The 24,048-nt window shown below is 37.2% G+C and overlaps 1 protein-coding gene across 11 annotated transcripts in view; it reads right to left on the reverse strand.

Moving 5' to 3' along the window:
• The window catches only part of MGA (MAX dimerization protein MGA), a 156,414-nt gene that overhangs the window by 30,018 nt on the left and 102,348 nt on the right, over positions 1 to 24,048 (reverse strand). For all 11 annotated transcript variants that reach the window (XM_029236136.1, XM_029236135.1, XM_029236137.1 and 8 more), the window contains 6 exons: positions 22,784 to 22,915; positions 22,467 to 22,571; positions 20,420 to 21,081; positions 18,925 to 19,270; positions 1,846 to 2,072; positions 426 to 602 (listed from right to left, as the gene is read on the reverse strand). In XM_029236136.1, the coding sequence (XP_029091969.1) occupies positions 426 to 602; positions 1,846 to 2,072; positions 18,925 to 19,270; positions 20,420 to 21,081; positions 22,467 to 22,571; positions 22,784 to 22,915 (1,649 nt within the window). The remainder of the gene's footprint in view (positions 1 to 425; positions 603 to 1,845; positions 2,073 to 18,924; positions 19,271 to 20,419; positions 21,082 to 22,466; positions 22,572 to 22,783; positions 22,916 to 24,048) is intronic.

The raw sequence follows: 24,048 nt of genomic DNA on the forward strand, positions 1-24,048 counted from the left end.
AGTCTTGCTGTTTAATGTCCTTGACAGTGACTGAGTTACCAAGAAAGAATTAACAGTGCACTTTATAGTGTAATTCTAGTAAAGAAGGAAAAATATTTGATGTTTAATGAAACAAGTTTCAGTTATTTAGAAAATTCACCAATGTGGAAAGATGCAAATACTAATGATCACATTAATTAAAACCAAAAATGTTTAAACTTTTAAAAGTTACTCCAACATCAGAAAGAATAATACTTTTAATGACCTTAAGGGAATATTCTCTAGAATAGGCATGCAGAGAAACATATAAATTGATAGACACATTATGTAAACCTTCTCTGCCCGTTCAGAATTATTTCAAATTATTCCAATAGTAATGCAAATTCTAATACCAGCAACAGGGAATCGGAAGTTAAAAAGAAAAATCTATGCAATAAGTAATTCACCTTTACACTACAGTTCTCAGGACTAGAATGACATGAGCCCTGCTGCTGAAACGATGGGGATGGTGATGGTGATGGTTGTCTCTGTTCCTCTTGTTTTCGTTCATACACTCGAACTCGGGCACAAGTCATCATACTTTCAAAGTACAAGTAGACTGGATCCTTGTCTTCTTCCCGAATCTGTAAGTTTCATACAACAAAACATTCCAAACACTGGGGAAAAGTCTCTGGGACTCCCAAAGGAAAAGGATGTTTAATCTTTGCTTCTATTACAACACTTAAAAAATTTAATGCAAACTTTAAAGTTAAATAGTACAATTACAGTTTGTATGTGCTGAATCTTGGGGCAGTTAGAAAGGATCTGGTTCTCTTTCAAGAAAATTCAGCACACCAGAGCAGTGCTTCTCAAATTATCTGCAGTGAAGGATAAGTTTCTTAATTACCTGTCACACACAGACTGAAACTTTTGTAAAATAAATTACCAGAAAAACAAAGGCCAGGTTTTTCAGTATTAGATTTAATAGATAAAAATTTCTCTATCAACTTGTAGCAAAAGTTTCTCAACATCTACTCTCATTTTCTATACTTATTTCATCACAGACTAATAACAAACAGTTATAGATCAGCACTGTACGAGACCACACTGAGTAGCACTGCACTAAAAGATCTTCTTCAATTTAATGGACTGTAAAGACTGAAATGGATTTATTAATAATCAGATATGCTTAAGCTATTAACACAAGAGAAGCATCAGCTCTTTTACCTATCATCTTCACCTGGTCATGCAAATGTTATTTTAAATCTTGAACTTTACTGTATATAAAGAAATTTGCTTTAAAAAGATCACAGTTATTTTTTAAGCCTTCTTCCTAATGCTTTTCTAATAACGTGTACTACATACATCTTAATCACTCAATATTCTATACTACAGGAATAAGAGTACCTTTTGCAAGTCATGTTTAAAAAAAAAAAAGGCCCATCTTTATATGATCCTTCTAAAGAGAGATTTGGCTATCTTTAAGAATTACAGTAATCCTGCACAGGTCCACTTACACACCTTTTCGTCAACAGTAAATACTACAGTACTACATGATCCTCGGTTGGCTGGATCCACACATGCAGAATTATGGACACAGAGGGTTAAATGTAACGTTATATGCAGACTTTTGACTGCACAGAGGGTCCACACTCTTAACCCCTGTACTGCTCAAGGGTCAACCATACTACTATTCACTCTATTTTAATGACATTTTTTAAAGTGCCATCAATTAAACTGACTAAATCAGAAAGGGAAATGGCTTGCAGACATATTACCTGAAAGCACCATGATTCACAGAATACAAACCAAAAATCTGGTTGAAACCCATCAACTTTACAAATGATTTTTGTAACTTTCAAAAGAAGATGTTAACACCAAGCTTACCACAGGATTGGGTTTGGGAGTATATGCCCTTGCAGGTTTAATTCCAGTGAGCAGTTTGCCCTTTACAGTAGTAGATAAAACTTCTGGCTGAGGCAACAACAATGGTTTCATAGGCTCAATGACAGAAGGCGTTGGGATATAAACTGGCTCTGGATCTACTTCACCTTCTACTTTCACCCATAATGGGTAATGTCGAACAGGCTGTTCAGGCTCTGTTTCACATATAGCTTAACAAAAAGAAGGGTAAGATTGTTAGATGCCTTTGGCAACAAAAGTTCACTGCGGCATTGCCAAAACAAAATACGCTCCCTCATAAAAAGCACCAACTCATTAAAATAATCAAACAGACGCCCCCTAAGAAAACCTTTAGTTGCCCTCATGCACCTTAATTCATTCATCTATTAACCAAATATTTGTTGAATACCTATTATAAATCAGATACTGTTTTAGACACTAGAGTGAAAACAGCTATGACTAAAACAAAGTTCTTGCCTTCACAGAGTTTATAATCCATAGGAGAAAACAAACTAATAAACATATAGTATCAAGTAAAAAGAGCACCGTTGAACAATATAGCTGGGTAAATAAAGGATGAAGAGTTAACAGGAGATGCTATTATATTTAACATGGTCAGAAGAGACTTCCTCTAGTATCTTGGAAAGGTAATCATTCTATACTACAGTTTTAAATTTTACAAATAACAAATATTTATTGAACCTTACTATGTACAGACTCTAAGCACTTCATATGTTTTAAATCATGTAACTGTAACAATAGTCCTTGAGGTATTATTATTCCCATTTTGCAGAAGCTGAGGTTCAGGCAAGTCCATCAGTAAGAGGCAAAAGCAGGATCAAACCCAGTCAATCTGGCTCCAGAGCTGTTACTGTTGCCTTCTGATGACAAATTGTATTCAAAAGTTAGCCTGAACTCAGCACAGGAGCAAAAATACATTTAATACAAAAGCAATGAAACCTGACTGAGATGAAATCATACTATCAACAAGTTCTACAGAAAGGAAAATATGCATTGATTATTTAACCAAATTAAATGGAGGATCTAGGTTAATAGGCTGCTGGCTTTATTCTTAAAGCAAACTGCCCAATCCCATCAAGAAGACAGAGAAGCAAACCTTGTTTTTTGAATTTCAATAGTCAGTGCTCTGAGAGGATGTAGCTGACTCTGAACCAAAGACCCAAAATCTATGCCTAAAGTCACATAAAATGTGACTACGCAGCAACTGACACTTAATCAGACACTTAATCTTTTATAACAAAGCAGTATCCAAACCGCTACCTGATTTCATAAGAAGTACATCTGCTCTGAACATTAAGACCCAACTAGTAAAGAACAATTTTGCCCAAAAGTCTTCTAAGGCTAACATCATTCAGAGCATAACCACAAAATACTGAATAAAGACTTAAAATAGGGAGGAAAAAACCTTCAGAGCTAGAATGTGATTGGGCCAATTAATTAGTTACTTAGCAGTCTCTGTTAACCAACTTTTATAACTTAGCTTATTTATCACATAATTCACACAGGCTGGTTAAACCCTAGTATTCATTCGTGTATTCAAATATTTAAATGTTCACTATGTATCAGACTTTGTAGATACAGTAATGAACAAAACTGACAAAAACCCCTGCCTTTATGGAGCTTACATTTAAATTGGAGGGAAGAGGGTAAGGCAGGCAATAAACAAGACAAATAATGAAAATATGTTGGATTTTGATAAGTGCTTACGAGAAAAAAACAAAGCAGAGAGAAGTAAACAGTATGTTTAGGGAGTATGTATTTTGAGGGGGAGTGTTGCAATTTTGAAAAGGGTAACCAGGGAGACTTCCCTGGCAGTCCAGTGGTTAAGACTTTGCCTTCCAATGCAGGGGGTGCAGGTTCAATCCCTGGTCAGGGAACTATGATCCCACATGCCTCATGGCCAAAAAAAACCCCAAAACATAAAACAGAAGCAATACTGTAACAAATAAAGACTTAAAAAAAAAAGGTCCACATCAAAAAAAAAAAACTCTTAAAAGTAATAATAACAATAATAAAAGGGTAACCAGGGACGACCTTACAATGAAGGTGGTGTATATAGAGCCTCTACCACTCATTTGGTTAAAGCTTTATTGTCTAGTTTTACGAATTATTTCACACACATATTAATTCTACTACAAATATAAAAGCCTTCAGACAGGTCAAGTACTATTGTCTTACCTCTCTTAATCACGTTTCAACGATTTTCTAAGCCTCCATAAACTAATGATTATAATAAGTAAAGAACCCTTCTCATCTTTTTTTCTTTTGAAAATAATAGCTCCTAAATATACAATACTTCAGAAGAAACCCTCTTAAAATGTCTGAAAACATCCTAATTCCTCATAGAGAATCAAAGACAACTCTAAAGTTTCAATTGTGGATAGGAGGGAAAATGGTGGTTCCAATAAATAGGAGAGTTCACAAAACCTACTGAATTGAGTTCTGTTTAGGACATGTAAGATGGGAGTGACAGCAACATAGCCAAGTAGGATAAGCAATAAAAATTAGGACTGTCATTGGCAGAGACTACACCTGAAGCCATGAAAATGGACAGCTCCACACAAGGGCCAAAACAACAGTCCACTTCCTCACACTACATTAGCCCGCTGTCCACTTGATTCCTTTACACAGCCTGGAATACAAGATAGAGCACTTCTCTGCTCCCCTCACAATACACTAGAGATACTCGTACCCCTTCATCTGAAACCCAGATAAAGGGAGCTACTAGCAAAGGGAGGATAAGGGGAGAACCAGAGTAGCATATATTCACAGAAACCTGTTTCAAGAAAGAATTAATATCCCCTCATTTCAATTCAAATGCCTTCTAAAATACACTATCTTCCCGAGGTTCCCTAGCGTTATCACTCTGTCTTCTGAGTTCTCGATAAGTCTTTTGTTCATGACACTTAAAACACATGGCACTTTTGTTATTGTGGCACTTAAAATTACCATAAATATATATCTACATGATTACCATATACCTGTTTCATCAAACTGACAGTAACCTTTTACAGATGGACTTAGAAACTAATTATCTATATCTTAACTCCTCTCACTCCTAGCAGTGCCCAACATACTTGCTCCATAAATGAAGTGTTAGACATGCAAGTCCGAGAAAACTGCTGTGCTAATAATCAGCATACTATATTCATCTCCCTCTTATTTTGAAGACATTTTCAACAATTTTTTTTTTTTTGCTATACGTGGGCCTCTCATTGTTGTGGCCGCTCCCGTTGCGGAGCACAGGCCCCAGACGCGCAGGCTCAGCAGCCATGGCTCACGGGCCTAGCCGCTCCAAGGCATGTGGGATCTTCCCGGACCGGGGCACGAACCCGTGTCCCCTGCATCGGCAGGCGGACTCTCAACCACTGCACCACCAGGGAAGCCCCATTTTCAACCTTTTTATTGTGAAATATAATACCCATAAAGTGCAGAAACAATGTATATACACCTTAATACATATTAACAAATATATTGTACAACCATGTAAACACTCTACAGATTAAGAAATGAAATACTGCCATAAACCCCAGAAGCCTTTGCATGCTTTTCTCAGTCATAATCCTTCCCACAAGGGACTCACTTACATGACAGCCACCTCCCTGCTTTCCTTTTTTAACACCAAGCATCACACCTAAACATCATAGCTTAATTTTGCCTGCTTTTGGACTATACTACAGTAATCAAGACAGTATGGTACTGGCACAAAAACAGAAATAAAGATCAATGGAACACGATAGAAAGCCCAGATATAAATTCACACACATATGGTCACCTTATTTTTGAAAAAGGAGGCAAAAATATACAATGGAGAAAAGCCTCTTCAATAAGTGGTGCTGGGAAAACTGGACAGCTACATGTAAAAGAATGAAATTAGAACACTCCCTAACACCATACACAAAAATAAACTCAAAATGGATTAAAGACCTAAATGTAAGGCCAGACACTATAAAACTCTCAGAGGAAAACATAGGTAGAACACTCTTATGACATAAATCACAGCAAGATCCTTTTTGACTCGCCTCCTAGAGAAATGGAAATAAAAACAAAAATAAACAAATGGGACCTAATGAAACTTAAAAGCTTTTGCACAGCAAAGGAAAACATAAACAAGATGAAAAGACAACCCTCAGAATGGGAGAAAATGTTTGCAAATAAAGCAACTGACTAAGGATTACTCTCCAAAATTTACAAGCAGCTCATGCAGCTCAATATAAAAAAAACAAACAACCCAATCCAAAAATGGGCAGAAGACCTAAATAGACATTTCTCCAAAGAAGACATACAGATGGCCAACAAACACATGAAAGGATGCTCAACATCACTAATCATTAGAGAAATGCAAATCAAAACTACAATGAGGTATCATCTCATACCAGTCAGACCGGCCATCATCAAAAATTCTACAAACAATAAATGCTGGAGAGGGTGTGGAGAAAAGGGAACCCTCTTGCAATGTTGGTGGGAATGTAAATTGATACAGCCACTATGGAAAACAGTATGGAGGTTCTTTAAAAAACTAAAAATAGAACTACCATATGACCCAGCAATCCCACTACTGGGCATATACCCTGAGAAAACCATAATTCAAAAAGAGTCATGTACCACAATGTTCACTGCAGCTCTATTTACAATAGCCAGGACATGGAAGCAACCTAAGTGTCCATCGACAGGTGAATGGATAAAGAAGATGTGGCACATATATACAATGGAATATTACTCAGCCATAAAAAGAAACGAAACTGAGTAATTTGTAGTGAGGTGGATGGACCTAGAGTCTGCCACACAGAGTGAAGTAAGTCAGAAAGAGAAAAATACTGTATGCTAACACATATATATGGAATCTAAAAAAAAAAAAAAAAAAAAGGTTCTGAAGAACCTAGGAGCAGGACAGGAATAAAAACGCAGACGTAGAGAATGGACTTGAGGACCTGGGGAGGGGGAAGGGTAAGCTGGGACGAAGTGAGAGAGTAGCATGGACATAAATACACTACCAAATGTAAAACAGATAGCTAGTGGGAAGCAGCTGCATAGCACAGGGAGATCAGCTCAGTGCTTTGTGACCACCTAGAGGGGTGGGATAGGGAGGATGGGAGGGAGACGCAAGAGGGAGGAGATATGGGGATATATGTATATGTATAGCTGATTCACTTTGTTATAAAGCAGAAACTAATGCACCATTGTAAAGCAATTATACTCCAATAAAGATGTTAAAAAATATAATAATAATAATTTTGCCTACTTTTGAAATCTTTAAAGCATGATTACAGAGATGTGCTCTTTGCGTAGCTTTTTTTCTTCTCACACACATATCTGTAAAATGCATCTACATGCTGTTGAACATAATTCATTTATATTTACTGTGGTATACTACTCCACTGATTATTCATACTATTATTTATTCATTCTACTGCTATTAGGTATCTGGGTTTGTTTTCAGATTTTAGTTACTCTGCGTCATGATGCCATAAACATTGTTGTAGACCGCAGTTCTGCTGGTTACTTAGGAGTCAAACTGCTAGATCAAGGGCATGTGAATCACCAATTTCAGTAGGTACTGTCAAACTACTTTCCAAAGTGGTTATACCAATTTACATTCCCATTAGCAGTGCACGAGAGTTCCCATTTATCAAGAGTTGATATTATCAAAGGATTTTTGTTATAACCATTCTGGCAGGCATGTAGTGGAATCTTGCTGTGGATGTAGTTTGCATTTCCAATTATAAATGAGATGTTCAACATCCCTCCTGGCTATTTCTAGGTCCTTGCATTTTCACATAAATTTTGGAATCAGCTTTTCAAGCTTCACATAAAAAGCTGTCAAGATTTTGATTAGGATTGCAATGAAATTACAGATGAAAAAGAGAAGGAGCACCATTACAATATTCAATTTTGCTTGCTAACAGCTTTTTGGCTTTTTGCTTTTTAATTTAAGAATGGATATTGAGAGGTTTCTGGGAAGATAGTAGAGTAGGCAGCACCGCATATATAACTCCAAATCTGAACAACAACTGTACTGACAGAATCTGTCTGATGTATTTTGAAACTCTGGAGTCTGCTGAAGGCTTACAACTTCCAGGGAAAGACCTGGACAGTAAATTTTGTGTTCAATTTCAGCTCTTGGCACAATAGCAGCTACCCATTCTTCATCCCTCCTGTCACCTGGCAGGCAGCTGGGCATGTGTTCCTGGAGCAGCTTACACACAGTGGGAGCCAGGGTGAGCAGAAAGGACCTTGTCTTCCAAATATCAGGGATCTCTGTTCTGACTGCTGCTTCTGGCAACAGAGGTGCAGACAAAGAGGCAGGAAGCCACTGCTGCTGAAGCTCCTCACACTATTGCAAGGCGTTTCCCCTTTGTCTTAAGTAACTTCCAGGGGATTTAAATGGACAGCACCCTTTTCTCCTCTTCATTTTTCACTTTTTCCCCTTTTTGGGAGCCAGACACTAAAGACTAGAACACTAAAAAAACAAAAAACAAAACAGAACAAAAAAACCAAAACCCTGCACGTATGAGGAAAATCAGAAAGTGACTACGCATGCCCAATGAAAGGCTCAGAAAAGACCTGAGAATACCTTAAGTTTACACCTCAGGCGGATCCTTGGCAAAAAGACAGCCTACAACAATCAAAATAACAAAACAAACACAAAACCCTGAGGAAGGAGAATCTGATTTCCAGAGTTACCACATTATTAGACTCAAATGTCCAGTGTTCCACAAAACATCACAAGGCATACAAAGAAACAAGAAAGTATGGCCAATTCAAAGGAAAAAAATAAATCAACAAACTGTCCCTGAAAAGGACCTAATGACAGATATACCAAAGACTTTAAAAACAACTGTCTTAAAGATACTCAAAAAAATAAAGGAAGATGTGGAGAAAGTCAAGAAAACAATGTGTAAGTAAAATGGAAATACTGATAAAGAGACATAAAACCTGAAGGAAACCAAAAAGCAATCCTGGAGCTGGAAAGTACAGTAACTAAAATGAAAAATTAACTAGAGGGATTCAAAGACAGATTTGAACAGGCAAAAGAAAGAATAAGTGAACTTGAAGATCGGACAATGCAAATCATGGAGTCTGAGGAACAGGAATAAAAGAGATTAAAGACAAGTGAACAGAGCCTAAGGACCTGTGTGATACCATCAAGTGGACCAATATAGGCATCACAGGCATTCCAGAGAGACAAGAGAAAAAGAAATGGGCAGAGAGAACATCTGAAGAAATAACAGTTGAAAACTTTCAAACTTCAAGGAAAGACATGAATATAAACATCCAGAAAGCCCAACAAATTCCAAGATGAACTCACAGAGACCCACACTGAGACATATTATAATCAAACTTTCAAAAGAGAAAGACAAGCAGCAAGAGAGAAACGAATCATCACAAGGGATCCTCAATAGAAATATGAGCAGATTACTCATCTGAAACTTTGGAAGCCACCAGACAGTGAGATGATCTACTCAAATTGCTAAAATCCTGTATGTGGCAAAACTGTCCTTCAATAGTGAGGGAGAAATTAAGAAATTCTCAGATAAACAAAAGCTGAGGTAGTTCATGACCATTAAACCTGCCTGCAAAAAATATTCAAGGGAGTTCTGCAAGGTGAAATGAAAGGACACTAGACAATAATTCAAACTTATATGGAAAAATAAAAGATCTCACTACAGGCAAATACATGGGCAATTATAAAAGCCAGTATTATTATAACAATGGTTTGTAACTGCACTTTCCATTTTCTACAGGATTTGAGAGAGTAATACATTTAAAGGGAAAAAATCATTACTATGAAAGTTAGTATTACTGTATTTTTAGTTTATAACTCCAAATCTTGTTTTCTACATAATTTAAGAATTAAGGCACTGGGCTTCCCTGGTGGCACAGTGGTTGAGAGTCCGCCTGCCGATGCAGGGGACACGGGTTTGTGCCCTGGTCCGGGAAGATCCCACATGCCGCGGAGCGGCTGGGCCCGTGAGCCATGGCCGCTGAGCCTGCGCGTCCGGAGCCTGTTGCTCCGCAACGGGATAGGCCACAACAGTGAGAGGCCCGCATATCGCAAAAAAAAAAAAAAAAAAAGAATTAAGGCACTTTAAAAAATTATTTATGTTTTTGAGCACACAATGTATAAATATGTAATACTGTGACATCAACAACCAAAAGGTATGGAAACATAGCTATAAAGGAGAAGAGTTTTTCTATGTTATTCAAGTTAAGTTGGTACAAATTCAAATTAGAATGCTATAACTTCAGGATGGTAAATGTAACCCCTATGGTAACCACAAAAAAATAGCTATAGAATACCCATAAAGGAAATAAGGAAAAAATTTAAACATTTCACAACAAAATAACAACTAAACACAAAATAATACAGTAATGCAGGAAATGAGGAACTAAAGAGTTTTAAGGCATATAGAAAACAAACAGCACAATGACAGAAGTCCCTCCTTATTATCAATAATTATTTTAAATGTAAATAGATTAAATTCTCCCATCAAAAGAAAGATTGGCAGAATTGATTAAAAAAACGCATGATCCAACTATACCCTCGAGTGTACAAGAGACTCACTTGAGAGCCAAAGATAGAAACAGGTTGAAAGTGAAAGGATGGAAAATGATATTCCATGTAAGTAATAACTAAAAGAGAACAGGGATGGCTACACCAAGATCAGACAAAGTAAACATTAAATCAAAAAAGGTTGCAAGAGACAAAGAAGGACATTATATATTAATAAAAGGTTGAATCCATCCAGAAGAAACTATCACAAACATTTACACACCTGATGACAGACCATCAAAATACGTGATGCAAAAACTAAAAGAATTGTATTAGATGGCATCTTCTTCCTTCATAACGCTGTTTTGCCTACATTGAAAATCTGTAGTTTAGTGTAGCAACCTTCATTAATTATGTCAGATAGATCTGGATAACTTGCTGCAGCTTCTATATCAGCACTTGCTGCTTCTCCTTGCACTTTTATGTTATTGAGACAGCTTCTTTCCATAAACCTCAAGAACCAAGCACAGCACAGCTAGCTTCAAACTTTTCTTCTGCAGCTTCTTCACCTCTCTCAGCAGCCTTCATAGAATTGAAGAGAGTTAGGGCCTTGCTCTGGATTAGGCTTTGGCTTAAGGGAATGTTGTGACTGGTTTGACATTCTATTCAAACCACTTAAACTTTCTGAATGTCAGCAATAAGAATGTTTCGATTTCTTATTATTCATGTGTTCACTGGAGTAGCATTTTTAATTTCCTTCAAGAACTTTTCCTTTGCATTCACAACTTGGCTAACTGGTGCAAGCGGCCTAGCTTTCAGCCCATCTCAGCTTTTGACATGCCCTCATCACTAAGCTTAATCATTTCCAACTTTGATTTAAAATGAGAAATGTAAGACTCTTCCTTTCACCTGAAAACTTAGATGCCATTGTAGGGTTATTAATCGGCCTAATTTCAATATTGTTGTGTCTCAGAGAATAGGGAGGTCAAGGAGAGGGGGAGAGATGGGAAATAGCCAGTAGCCAGAGTAGTCAGAACACACACAACATTTATTAAATTTGCCATCTTATATCGGTGCAATTCCTAGAGCCTCAAAACAATTACATTAGTAACATCAGAGGTCACTGATCAAGGATCACCAAAACAAGTGTAATTATAATGAAAAAGTTTGAAATATTGTGAGAATTACCGAACTACAACACAAAGACATGAAGGGAGCATATGTTGCTGGAAAAAATGGTGCCAACAGACTTGCTGGACGCCAGATTGCCACAAACCTTCAATCTATAAAAACTGCAGTATCTGCAAAGCACAATAAAGCCAAGTGCAATAGAATGAGGTATGTGAATGTCTTTTTCTTTATCCCAATTACATCAGCTTTATAGTAAGTCTTAAAATCAGGTAGTGTAAGTCTATCAACTATGTTCTTTATCAAAGTTGTTTATTAAAGGACTATTCTAAGTCCTTTGTTTTCCATATAAATTTTAGAAGCAACTCGCCAATTTCTACCAGAAGAAGCCTGTTGAGGTTTTGATTGGAACAGCATCAAATTTATAAATCAATCTGAGGAAAACTGTATCTTACCAACAGAGTCCTCTGATGCATGAAAACTGTGTACCTCTCCATTTACTTAGATCTTTTAAAGTGCTCTAAGCACTTTTTAGTATAAAGTGGGGTTTTTTTTTGCAACTTATCCTTAAGCATTTCATTTCTTTGTATGTTCTTTAAATGGTATTTTTAACTCCAATGCCCAGTTGTTCATTGGTATATATACAAATACACTGTATACTGATATTGTTGTATGCTGTAACCTCACTAAACTAACTTACAGTCCTAGTAGCTTTTTTGTAGATTCCCTAGAATTTCCCTATCTATGAAAAAGCCAATTTTATTTCTTCCTTTCCAACCTGGATGCATTTTCTTTTTCATGCCTTACTGCACTGGCTAGAATGTATAGTGTTAAACAGACATGATGAAAGAGGACAATATTCCTCACTCCTAATCTCTGGGGAAAAGCACTCAGCACCATTAGTACGTTGGCTGTAGAGGTGTTTTTTGTTTTTGTTTGCGTTATAATATTTATTTATTTATTTGGTTGTGACGGGTCTTGGTTGTGGCTCACGGGTTCCTTAGTTGTGGCATGCGAACTCTTACTTGCGGCATGCATGTGGGATCTAGTTCCCTGACCAGGGATCGAAACCAGGCCCCCTACACTGGGAGTGCAAAATCTTATCCACTGCGCCACCAGGGATGTCCCTGTAGAGTTTTTTATAGATGCTCCTTATCAGGTTGAGGAAGTCTCCTTCTATTCCTAGGGTGCTTAAGAACTTTTACCAGAAATGGATTTTGTCAATTTTTCAAAATATCTATTGAAATTATCATATGGCATTTTTTAAAAAGTCTGTAACAGTGAACTACAGAGATTATTTTCAGGTGTTAAATTAACCCTGCAGACCTGGAATAAACCCCACTAGGCCATGATGTACTTATCCTTCAAATATACTCTTGGATTTGATTTGCTAAATTTTCATTTATATATATATATATATATATATATATATATATTCATTCCTCAGTGATATTACTCTACAGTTCTATTGTAATGTCTTTTTCTGGTTTGAGTATCAGGGTAATGCTGGCCTCATAGAATAAAACCATTTTACGGAAGTGTTTGTGTAGACTCGATATTATTTCTTCCTTAAACAGTTTTGCAGAATTAACCGTGAAGACATCTGGAACTGGTGTCATTATTGTGGGAGTTTTCACTACAAGTTCACAGGTACAGGGCTAAGCAATTATTTATTTCTTCTTAAGTGAGTCTGGTAGCTTTGTATCTTTCAAAAAATTTGTTCATTTCATCTAAATTGTCCAACTTATTGGCATAAAATTGTTCCTAATATTTCCTTATTATCCTTTTAAAGTCTGCAGTAATGTTACTTCTCATTCCTGATACTGGTAATTTCTGTGTTCTTTTTTCCTAATCAGTTTCCTACAGATACCAATTTTATTGATCTCTTTACATAAAGTTAACTCGTAGGTATACATCTCCAACAAAATTCTAAGTGGGCTGAGAAAGGAGGAACACCAGATTTGTAATCCTTTGTCACGGTACAACCCGCAGCAGCTAAGCACAGTGCTTTTATATCAATACCACCTGCAGTATTTTTAGGCAAATGCAAGAGTAAACACGTGATAAGAGTGAAGGCCAAATTTCAGAAATTGTATCTTACACAGTAGAAAAAACACAAAGACTTGGAAAACTTGGGTTCAAATCCCTACCGCTCACTTAACAGCAATGTGACCTTGAGGAAGAAGTCACTTAAACGCTCTAAGCACTCGGTTAGTGTATTTGTAAAATGGAGAAACCTCCTTATCACAAAAGGTTGCAAGATTTAAATGACATACCCTTATACAGTGCTCTTCACATAGACTGTCTAATAACGTTAATATCCCTCTGTTCACATCAATGGATTAATGGGCCACTAATGGCAGAACAATTTTTAAGTCTATTACAATGACAAAAAAGCTATCATCAAATGCCTAGATTTCATGCATCAAAAACAATAATTTTTAATTTATACATTAATACAGAATAAATACACAAACACGAAAAAATTCAAGCTGTACAAAATGACACAAAAATGAAAGGCAAGTCTTCCACCATACCCAGTGTCACAGTCCCCACGACTGACTACTTGCAACCATTTGTGTTTAGTTTTGGTGGTTACCTCAATAATCCTAAATCAAACACTTTCCCCTCAACTCCATGATTTAGCAGTGGCTAAGGACTCAAGTGTGATGAAAGATAAGGAAATTAGCATCCTAAACTTACTCCACTTTTCATCTTCTGCCAGCTATAGAGCTACTTTCACACTGTCATGGTTTATAGCACTGATTTCTGTTCTAAAATTCTATTTGGAACTTTAGCAATTTGTATATGCCAATTCTAAAAATCAAAATACCAATACATTTGCTTACAAAATTATGCTTATGTGATCAATCCTTGTAGAATCAACTAATGTGACTGACCCCTTAGAGGAAGAAAATGTAATTCTATACCACTAAATTTGTTGAAACTGTCCAACAGATTCTCTTTTCTTATACTCTTAATTGCTCAAAATTTTACCAAAAACTGTATTGGTTCATAGTTGGACCATAATTTTCCTGTACAAATTTTTTCCTTCCAGTGTTCTTAATTGTTTTTTTTTTAATTGATGAAGGTGGCATGAATCTTCACCTAAACATTAATCATCCAGGTTCTTAACCATGTCATTTCTTAAAATAAACCTAATATTCTCTTAAAGATAGTCTTCTAAGCATCTTTTGATTTTCTACTTTAGCTTTTTTTTTTTTTTTTGCGGTACGCAGGCCTCTCACTGTTGTGGCCTCTCCCATTGCGGAGCACAGGCTCCGGACGCGCAGGCTCAATGGCCATGGCTCACGGGCCCAGCCACTCCGTGGCACGTGGGATCTTCCCGGACCGGGGCACGAACCCGTGTCCCCTGCATCGGCAGGCAGACTCTCAACCACTGCGCCACCAGGGAAGCCCTGATTTTCTACTTTAAATTAGACTACTTGCTTTCTAGTCTTGCTTTGTAGTTGTCATCCTAAGATTGTTTTCTCCCCCTCTTGGGCTGGGTCCACAATTCACTAGATGTTATCTCATGCTTCTTGAATTTTTTGTTTTCCATTTTCTGGAGCACAACCTCAAGAAATTCACCAGGAGACTGCAAGAGATCAACTTCCTACATCCTGATTGTATGTTTTAATATATCTCTATCTCATGCATAATTATAAATTATGATTTATAATTTGGCCAAGAATGCTAGGTTAAAAATTCATCCAATCCCCACTTGACTCTAATTTTTTTTGGGGGGGGGGGGCTTAGTCGGGTCTTAGTTGCATCACACAGGATCTTTCATTGCAGTGTGCAGGCTCTTCGCTGTGGCACGTGGGCTTCTCTCTAGTTGTGGTGCGTGAGCTCCAGAGCGAGTGGGCTCTGTAGTTGTGGCGCACGGGCTTCCAGTTGCCCCAAGGCATACGGGATCCTCCCCGACGAGGGACTGAACCTGCATCTCCTGCATTGGAAGGCGAATGCTCAACCACTGGACCACTAGGGAAGTCCCTAGACTCTGATTTTAGAAACAATGATGCAAACGTCCAGTGTTACTTTGATATCAAACTGATTCTAAATCCTTCCTAGGAAAAGTGCCTTCTCTTTAAAAGAGTTCAGGATATCTTCTTCACCCTCAATGCTCTGAAACGTCAGAAGATTGTGTCTAGATAGAGTCACCTTAAAATTATTTCTGCCTGGTATTCAGTGGGCCCTTTAAATCAGAAGTGTCATGTCCTTCAGCTCCGAGACATTTTCTACCATCATTTCTTTTTTTTTTTTTTTTTTTGGGCCATGCTGCACAGCATGCAGGATCTTAGTTCCCTGACCAGGGATCAAACCCTCACCCCCCGCAGTGGAAGCACGGAGTCTTAACCACTGGACCGCCAGGGAAGTGCCTCCACCATCATTTCTTTGAGTAATTTCTCTCTTCCATTTCTCTCCTCACTTTCTCCAACTCCTTTAAATCCCAACAATTTTTTTTCTCATTTTCCTCCTATCTTTTTGCAAAACATACTGATAAATTTCTTCAACTTCTTCCAGTTTTTGTATTTATTTTTGTTTGTTTGTTTTCGGTCTCAGCAACATTTCTGTCTCCAAGAACTCTTCGCTATTTCTACTCCTTTTACAGAGCAATCATAACACAAATATCTTCCCTCCTTTCCTCACTGTCCCCTAACAGTACAAGAAAATTAACAGCTCCTAGAGCAGAGTAGACCATGTCTTTCAGTAAGGACTATACCAGTGAGAAAACCCAAATATACTATGCTAATTGGCTGCCTTTTGGAGTTTAACTCTGATTAAGACACAGGGTAAAGACTCTACCAAGAAAGCAAAGTAATAAACCTAACAGATACACAGTATTCCTACTGCTATGGCTTTTGTAACTTATTTCTGTTGCTTTGAAATGGAAAAGTGTTGCTGTAAGTGCAGGATGGGAATAAACTCAATAAGGAGATATGGATAAAACTAAATTAATAATTTTGTATTATATTTCATTTTAAACCTTTTAAATCATATTTACAGAAAGATCATTTAGGTATATGAAGGTAGTACCTTATTTAAACACTGAAATACCAATTAAAACAGCCTGGCGCTGGTCACAAAATGGACAGCAGAAACCAAAAACAGACCCAAACACTGGTATATTTTAATTTCCTGTATCACAGGTGACATTTTAAACCAGTAGGGAAAGTATTTATTCTCAACAAGTGATGGTACAACTAGCTAGCCATTTGGGGGAAAAATGAAGCTCTACGACAAATCTCACATCAAATAAATTCCAGATATATTAACAATTTAATTTTTTAAGCCCATTTATTAATCTAAATATTTTTAAATCTTGAGGATAGAGAAAGACTTTCTAAAGAACCAAAACCTTAAAAAGAAGAGACCGCCAGATTTAACCATCTCTGATTTCCCTTTGTCAGGGGAGGTGGGAAGATCTTTGAACAAAATTAAAATATAAATTACAAAATTACAACCTGGAAAAAATAAAACTCTTGGAAATATATGGGGAAAAAAACAAAGCCACTCCAATAAAAGTTAGCAAAGAATTTTAAAAAGCAATTTATAGAACAAAGTTTATGACAAATGGTCAATAAACCTATCACTGAAGAAATATAAATTTAAGACAAGACATCAATTTCTGCCTATTAGTTTGAATATCCAATGTTAAGAATATAGAAGTGGGCTTCCCTGGTGGCACAGTGGTTAAGAATTTGCCTGCCAATGCAGGGGACACGGGTTTGAGCCCTGGTCTGGGAAGATCCCACATGCCACGGAGCAACTAAGCCCATGCACCGCAACTACTGAGCCTGTGCTCTAGAGCCCACGAGCCAAATTACTGACCCCAGGCACATCTACTAAAGCCCACATGCTCTGGAGCCCATGCTCCGCAACAAGAGAAGCCACCGCAATGAGAAGCCCGCGCACTGCAACAAACAGTAGCCCCCGCTCGCTGCAACTAGAAGAAAGCCCGCGCGTAGCAAAGATGACCCAACACAGCCAGGAAAAAAAAAAAAAAGAATATAGAAGTGGCACTATCCAACTACTGGTAAATGTGTAGTTGGTATAATTCTAGCAACATTTATAAATGTTTAGAAAGCACTCACTGTCACAGCAATTCCACTTTTAATAGCCTATACTGAACATGGATGTTCATCACCATACTGTTTTTGAAAACCCATAAAGGTTAAATGTCCAGCCAAAAGGACTGTAATAATAAGAAGGTATTAAAACTAAAATAGTAATATAGAGTTGTACTTGTTAATATGGAAAGCAGAACATGACTTTATGATATGAAATTTCTATAAGTTACCACATACACAGTAGTTCCATTTCTATAAAAATATATACATAGGCACACAAGTGGATTAATAGAAAATCTTGGAAGAATATATGTAAAAATATTAATTACCTAATCTAACTGAAGTAAGTACATGGCAAGCAATTAACAAATGTAAATATAAACTGCCAAAAATGGAATATTAATCCTCTAATAAACTAAGAAGCAAGGAACTCTTCAATTACATGGTAAAATTATAGTCAGTCTATTTAAACAAAATAAAAAGATACAATAGGAAGGAAAAAAAGTCAAAAATGAAATATGTAACTTGAATCTACATAACATTATACCAAAAAGGAAAAATAAGCTTTTCAAAAGAGTACGTAATGCTCAACTCAGTTATGCCCTTATTCTGTCCCCAAATCTCCAAGCAACTGATGAGTGGCTCAAACCATGACCAGAAGGTCTTTCTGCAAACTTCTTCCTTTAGAAAATAAAATGACATGTGCTGGATGACTTGATTGTGGTAATTATTTCACAAAGTATACATATGTCAAATTACAATGTTGTATACTTTAAGTATGTGCAATTTGTCAATTATACCTAAATTCAGCTTGGGGGAAAAAAAGAAAATGATGGATTACCATGACCATCTGTATATTCAAAGAACATGGGGATGTGAAGTGAGGGAGTGGGGGCAAGACACGGAAAAAAGATGAAGCCTCAAAGGCATTCTGAAAATCCAAATAAGAGAATGATTCAAATTTAGCACAAAAAAGCTATCTTCAAGAGAAAATTTCAATTTAAAAAAAGGCATGCGTGCACAGTTTTGTGTATGTCGCACGTGCCATATAGAAAGAGCATTTTAAGGATAATAAGAAATTCTTATGAGATCACTGATTAGGATTAAAGTAAGTAATATTTGAAATACGTTTTCAAATAACCATACTTTTCCTCTTTTCTCTTTTTTTTTTTTTGGCCACATCGTGTGGCATGAGGGATCTTAGTTCCCCAACCAGGGATTGAACCCGTGCCCCCTGCCTTGGGAGCAAAGAGTCTTAACTACTGAACCACCGGGTAAGTCCTGAAATAACCATACTTTTCTTAAAAAAAAAAAACTATACTATTTTAACTCTCAATCAATACTCACTGTATTCTAGCTTCTTTCTCTTCTTTTTCTCTTTCAATTGTTCTTCCTCCTCCCTGACTCCCTCTTCTTCTTCTCTTTGCTCCTCGCCCAAATTATCGTAAAATACTGGATCACGATGAGCAGTCTTCCTCTGGAAATGCTTAGTTTTGGATCCCCCTTTAACAAGTACAACTTTTCTTTTCAAACAAGTGCAGCCAAACATGCAGTCTGGTCGGCGGCAGTGAGCAGGCTGGCGCTTCTCCAAAGCTAGACTTGAACATACACAACCCAATCGACAGAAGTCATTGTTGCATGGAGGGGCTCGTTTCCTTATGATCGTGTGGATGGGTTTAGTTTTGAGAGATGCCTAAAGTTAAAATAGAATATTATAAATCTACTAAATCATCCCCTAACAACTTACAGTCATATACTGGTCTGCCTTCTCCAACTCTGAGCACTCAGTACTAACAGTACAAGATTAGTGCAGATTCAAAGGACAAATCATGAATATAAACAGAACTCTAAGCAATCTCCCATTCTAATGCATAGCACTGACAAGAAAGAGAATATTTTAATTCATTATGAGCCAAAATATCAACAAGGATGAATGTATTCTCAATAGAAATCATGCATAATGTTCTATAGCAAGGGTTGACAAACTTAAGGCCCATGGGCCAAATCCTAACTAAAGTTTCATTGGAACACAGCCAGGTTCACTCATTTACATAACATCTATGGCATTAGAGTAGCAGAGCTGAGTAACTGCAACAGAGACTGTATGGTCTGCAAAGCCTAAAATATTTACTATCTGCCCCTTTACATAAATAGTTTACTGACCCCTGCTCTATGATAATTAATAAAAAGAGAACATTATAATACATGCATAAAAGTCTTTAGGAATGATTGATTATAAAGGACACAATCTGTATTTTGTCCCAACATCTGATGATCTTCAGCTCTAGAATTTAGTCACAGAATTTAAAAAATGGAAAGTACAGAAATTTCATGACAAAAAAATTACCCACGTGCTGCTGTATCATTTCACATGCACTGATGCTGCTAACACAGGTGAATCAACAATTAATGAAATTTTCTTAATATAAAATTTTATGAAAGACAAAAACTTTTTCTCTGTAGGTTTATAATTTGGGGGATTTTTCTGGGATTTAATACCATCTAAGCAGAGTTTTTAAAGCTGTTTTAACAAAATCAGTAAATGTACTTGACCACATGCTGGAGAATGAAATTAGGAAAGTTCAGAATGGCCAGCTGCCTTTGCACAGGAGAGGGACAATTCAAAAGCACAATTGTACAGTCTCCCTCTGCTGGCAGGAGGAATCTACACATGGTGTCTAGTTGATAAAGAAGAACAAACGTGGAAGACATTTCCTTAGTTGTCACTAAGGTAACTAAAAGCCCCATCCTCCTGCCAAAAAGCCCCATTCCCATTTCTCCTGACTACCTAATTCTCTCTAGCCAAGACTAATATGCTTCTGGAAAACAACAGATAACTTACTTGAGCCGTAAGCAGAGTTGTTAAGGATACATCTGCTCGCTCTTCAGTGATATAGGTCCTTGGTTTTCCTTCCCAAAGTGCACAGTCTTCCAGATCCATTAGCTTCACTTGAGATTTAGACAATCCTGGAGGGCGAGTTCCCTGTTGCTGCTGCTGCTGCTGTTGGTGTGCCTGCCGCAAACTAATCTGCTTTGGAAATGTATTTTCATCTAAAGTTGGCACAACCAAGTTATTCACCCGATTTTCTGAGATGGTGGTTGAAGAATTCTTGGTAACCTTATCTCCTGGAATAGTATGACTATGTTTCTGCTTTGGTGAAACAGGGTATGGTAAAATGGATTTATAAGATGATTTAGTTCGGCCACTGAAAGGTGCCTGTTTGTTTTGAGACTTTGCCTTTCGAGAGACAGAGGGTACAGAATGAGGCTTCAAAGAGTAAGAGGTAGAAGGGGAAATGGTAGATTGCTTCTTCAGTACACTATCAAGTGTTCGAACATAGCTGGTACTCTTGGTGGGAAGCTGGTATACCACAGGAGATGTGGGAGCATTAGAAGAGAAACCCATGCTTGTTTCCATCAGCTTGCCTTCATTTTCCAAGTACTCATCCAGCTTATCACTGCAGAAAGCAGAACGGTTTTTCAACGAACCTTCTGAATTTCCACCTAGAAATAAAGAGACACAGATACTTAAATCCAGGACAGATCTTTATATATATAGAAAAATATACTTAAAAAGGCCAGGAGCAGGGGCTTCCCTGGTGGCGCAGTGGTTAAGAATCCGCCTGCCAATGCAGGGGACATGGGTTTTATCCCTGTTCCGGGAAGATCCCACATGTCACGGAGCAACTAAGCCCATGCGCCACAACTACTGAGCCTGTGCTCTAGAGCCCGCGAGCCACGACTACTGAGCCCACGTGCCACAGCTACTGAAGCCCGCACGTCTAGACCCCATGCTCTGCAACAAGAGAAGCCACCACAATGAGAAGCCCGCACACCAGAACGAAGATCAGCCCCCGCTCCCCGCCAACTACAGAAAGCCTGCGCGCAGCAACGAAGACCCAACACAGCCAAAAATTAATTAAATATTTTTTAAAAAGCCAGGAGCATTAATTTATAAGCTACTAAATCTTCCAAACTATCCCTCCTCGGAAGTAAGGAAAAATATAAAATATAAAGCCAAGTAAAGACACTGAATGTCATATACTAATTATATTAAAGTCCATTATCTAAAATTATCTTATTACATATATTTAACATTAATTTTGCAAAGTGCTAACAATAGTAATAATTAACACTAAGAGTCGACAACCTCTTAGGACCTTAGTAGAGAGATGAGACATAAGTAAAAACATAAACGCAAAAAATATACTTAAATTTGACCTCAACAGAACACCAAGAGGTTACTTAAGGGATTGCAATACCTGAATTCTGACACAAAACACAAGGGAAGAGGATAAGGGCACCAAAAGAGGAGTATAAAATTTAGTTTTTATGGAACAAGAAAAAGCAAGTTTAGTAGAAAGACAAGCATTACACTATGATAACACTACGAAGATTCAAAGATGAGAAAAACTATATTGGACAAATGGTAAATTTATCTGGCTAGAGTGTAACTGCAAACAAGTGTAATGGGAAAGGAAAAGCACTAAGAAAGGAGACCAATAAGCATACAGTCAAAATTTAGATTTTAGATTAGATTTAGAAGTTTATTTTGAAGTACTACAATGCTATTGGGAATCACCATACAGCTCTGAAGTACACAGTTCTGAAATAATGCTTGAGAATGATGTTTTTTATACCTGTAGGGACCAAAAGGAAGTGCACTTTGAAAAGGCTGCAAGGATTATTTAAGCCTGATATGGTTAGTGACTGAACCCCAGGATGGGGACTATGGGACACAGAAAATGAACAAAAACAGCCAAGACAATTATTTTCAGTATATTTTAAAGCATGGAAAGGAGATAAAGAAAAACCAAGGCTTACTTTTAATAAAAGTCTTTGGCCACATGTTTCAGAATGTATTTATAAATTTTTAAAAAGCTGATTACCTTCATTCCTAGATGCAGAAGCACTATGAAACTTTCCCCTCCATCCCTTGATCTTGGTGAAGTCATTAGTCTTCCCTGTCCTAGAAACAAAGGGAAATCCAGCATCTATAAAAGAAAAAGTAAAAAAGATGATCAAAATTCTAGCAAGCCAATATTTAATATCTAGCTACTAAAATTTCATCTAAAATGTACAAATCATCATTAAGACTCATCACTAGATAAAAGATCTACATTAGAGTACCCTATATGTCTGTAACAATGGTAGCATTTTATTTTTATCACAAATTTGTTTGACTTTACAAACGCTACGCACTCACCAGGTGAGGCAGGGTTGGTTCCTGTAAGGTTCCAGAAAGGAAAGCTAGTGGCTGGAGCCAAAGGTAGCTGTACTCCCAAGTATTTAAGATCAATACTCATTGCTGGATCCACTGAATTCAATTTTAAGCCAACTACAAGAAAAAAGGACCACAAATCATTTTGGTTTTTTTTAATCTTTGGTTGGGGGGTGGGGTGGGGTGAGGTAGGGGGATAATAGAGATCAAGAAAAAGTGGAGAACAGAAATGATGAAATAAAAATTGAAAGTGACAGATTTTAAGGTGGCCTCATGATCCTCACCTCCTGGGTATTACATATTTGCATATTCCTCCCCTTCCCTTCTTGAGTGTGGGTGAGGCCTGTGATTTGCTTCTGATGGAATGTAGCAAAAGGGGCAGGATGTACATACATGATTATGTGTATGTGATAATATAGGAGTAAGTATATCACCCATCCTGCTAGAGCTACAAGGATATAAATTCTGCCAACAATCTGAGGGAAACTGGAAGCAGATCCCTCCCCAGTCAAGCCTTTGATGAGGAACCAGGTCTGACATCTTGATTGCAGCCTTGTGAGACCCTAAGAAGAGGACCCAGTTAAGCCATGCCCAAACACCTGACCCATAGAACTTTGAGACAGTAAATGTGTTGTTTTAAGGTACTAAGTTTGTGGTAATTTGTTAAGCAACAATAGATAACTAATACATAAACACAGCAGAATTCAGATCTTTTGTACTTTAACGCTTTGTAGCTGAGACATTTCCTAGGACCTCTAATACAAACTTGCCATAGTCTGTGCTTCTGGCCTAATTAAGGCTACTAATTCTTTAGTTATTATTACTGATATTTATGGTTAATGGAGCCTATAAATACTATGGCTTATTTGTAAGTTAAGAGGCAATCTTTTGGGAAAACATTTATTTTACATCTTTTTTTTTTTTTTTGGTTAACATTTTACATCTAAGATTTGTCTATGTTGACACATTTATCTCTGCATGATTTATTTTCACTGTTGTACACTATTCCAGATTATGAATTACTCCAATTTATTAACCATTCTCCTCTTAGTCAGAATTGTTTCCTATTTTAAACTATTACAAACAATGCTGCAGTATAACTGTACATCTTGTACAAGAATGTACATCACACACATGAACATGTATGAAAGCTTCTCTAGTGCACTGAGCTTTTCCTTATGGCATTTACCCAAGAGCGGAATTGCTATGTAATGGGATATGTTCATCTTCAATTTACTGGATACTGTGTT

The sequence above is a fragment of the Monodon monoceros genome, unplaced genomic scaffold, assembly GCF_005190385.1.
Source record: "Monodon monoceros isolate NGI ecotype Baffin Bay Population unplaced genomic scaffold, NGI_Narwhal_1 Super_Scaffold_21, whole genome shotgun sequence".
NCBI classification, from domain to species: domain Eukaryota; kingdom Metazoa; phylum Chordata; class Mammalia; order Artiodactyla; family Monodontidae; genus Monodon; species Monodon monoceros.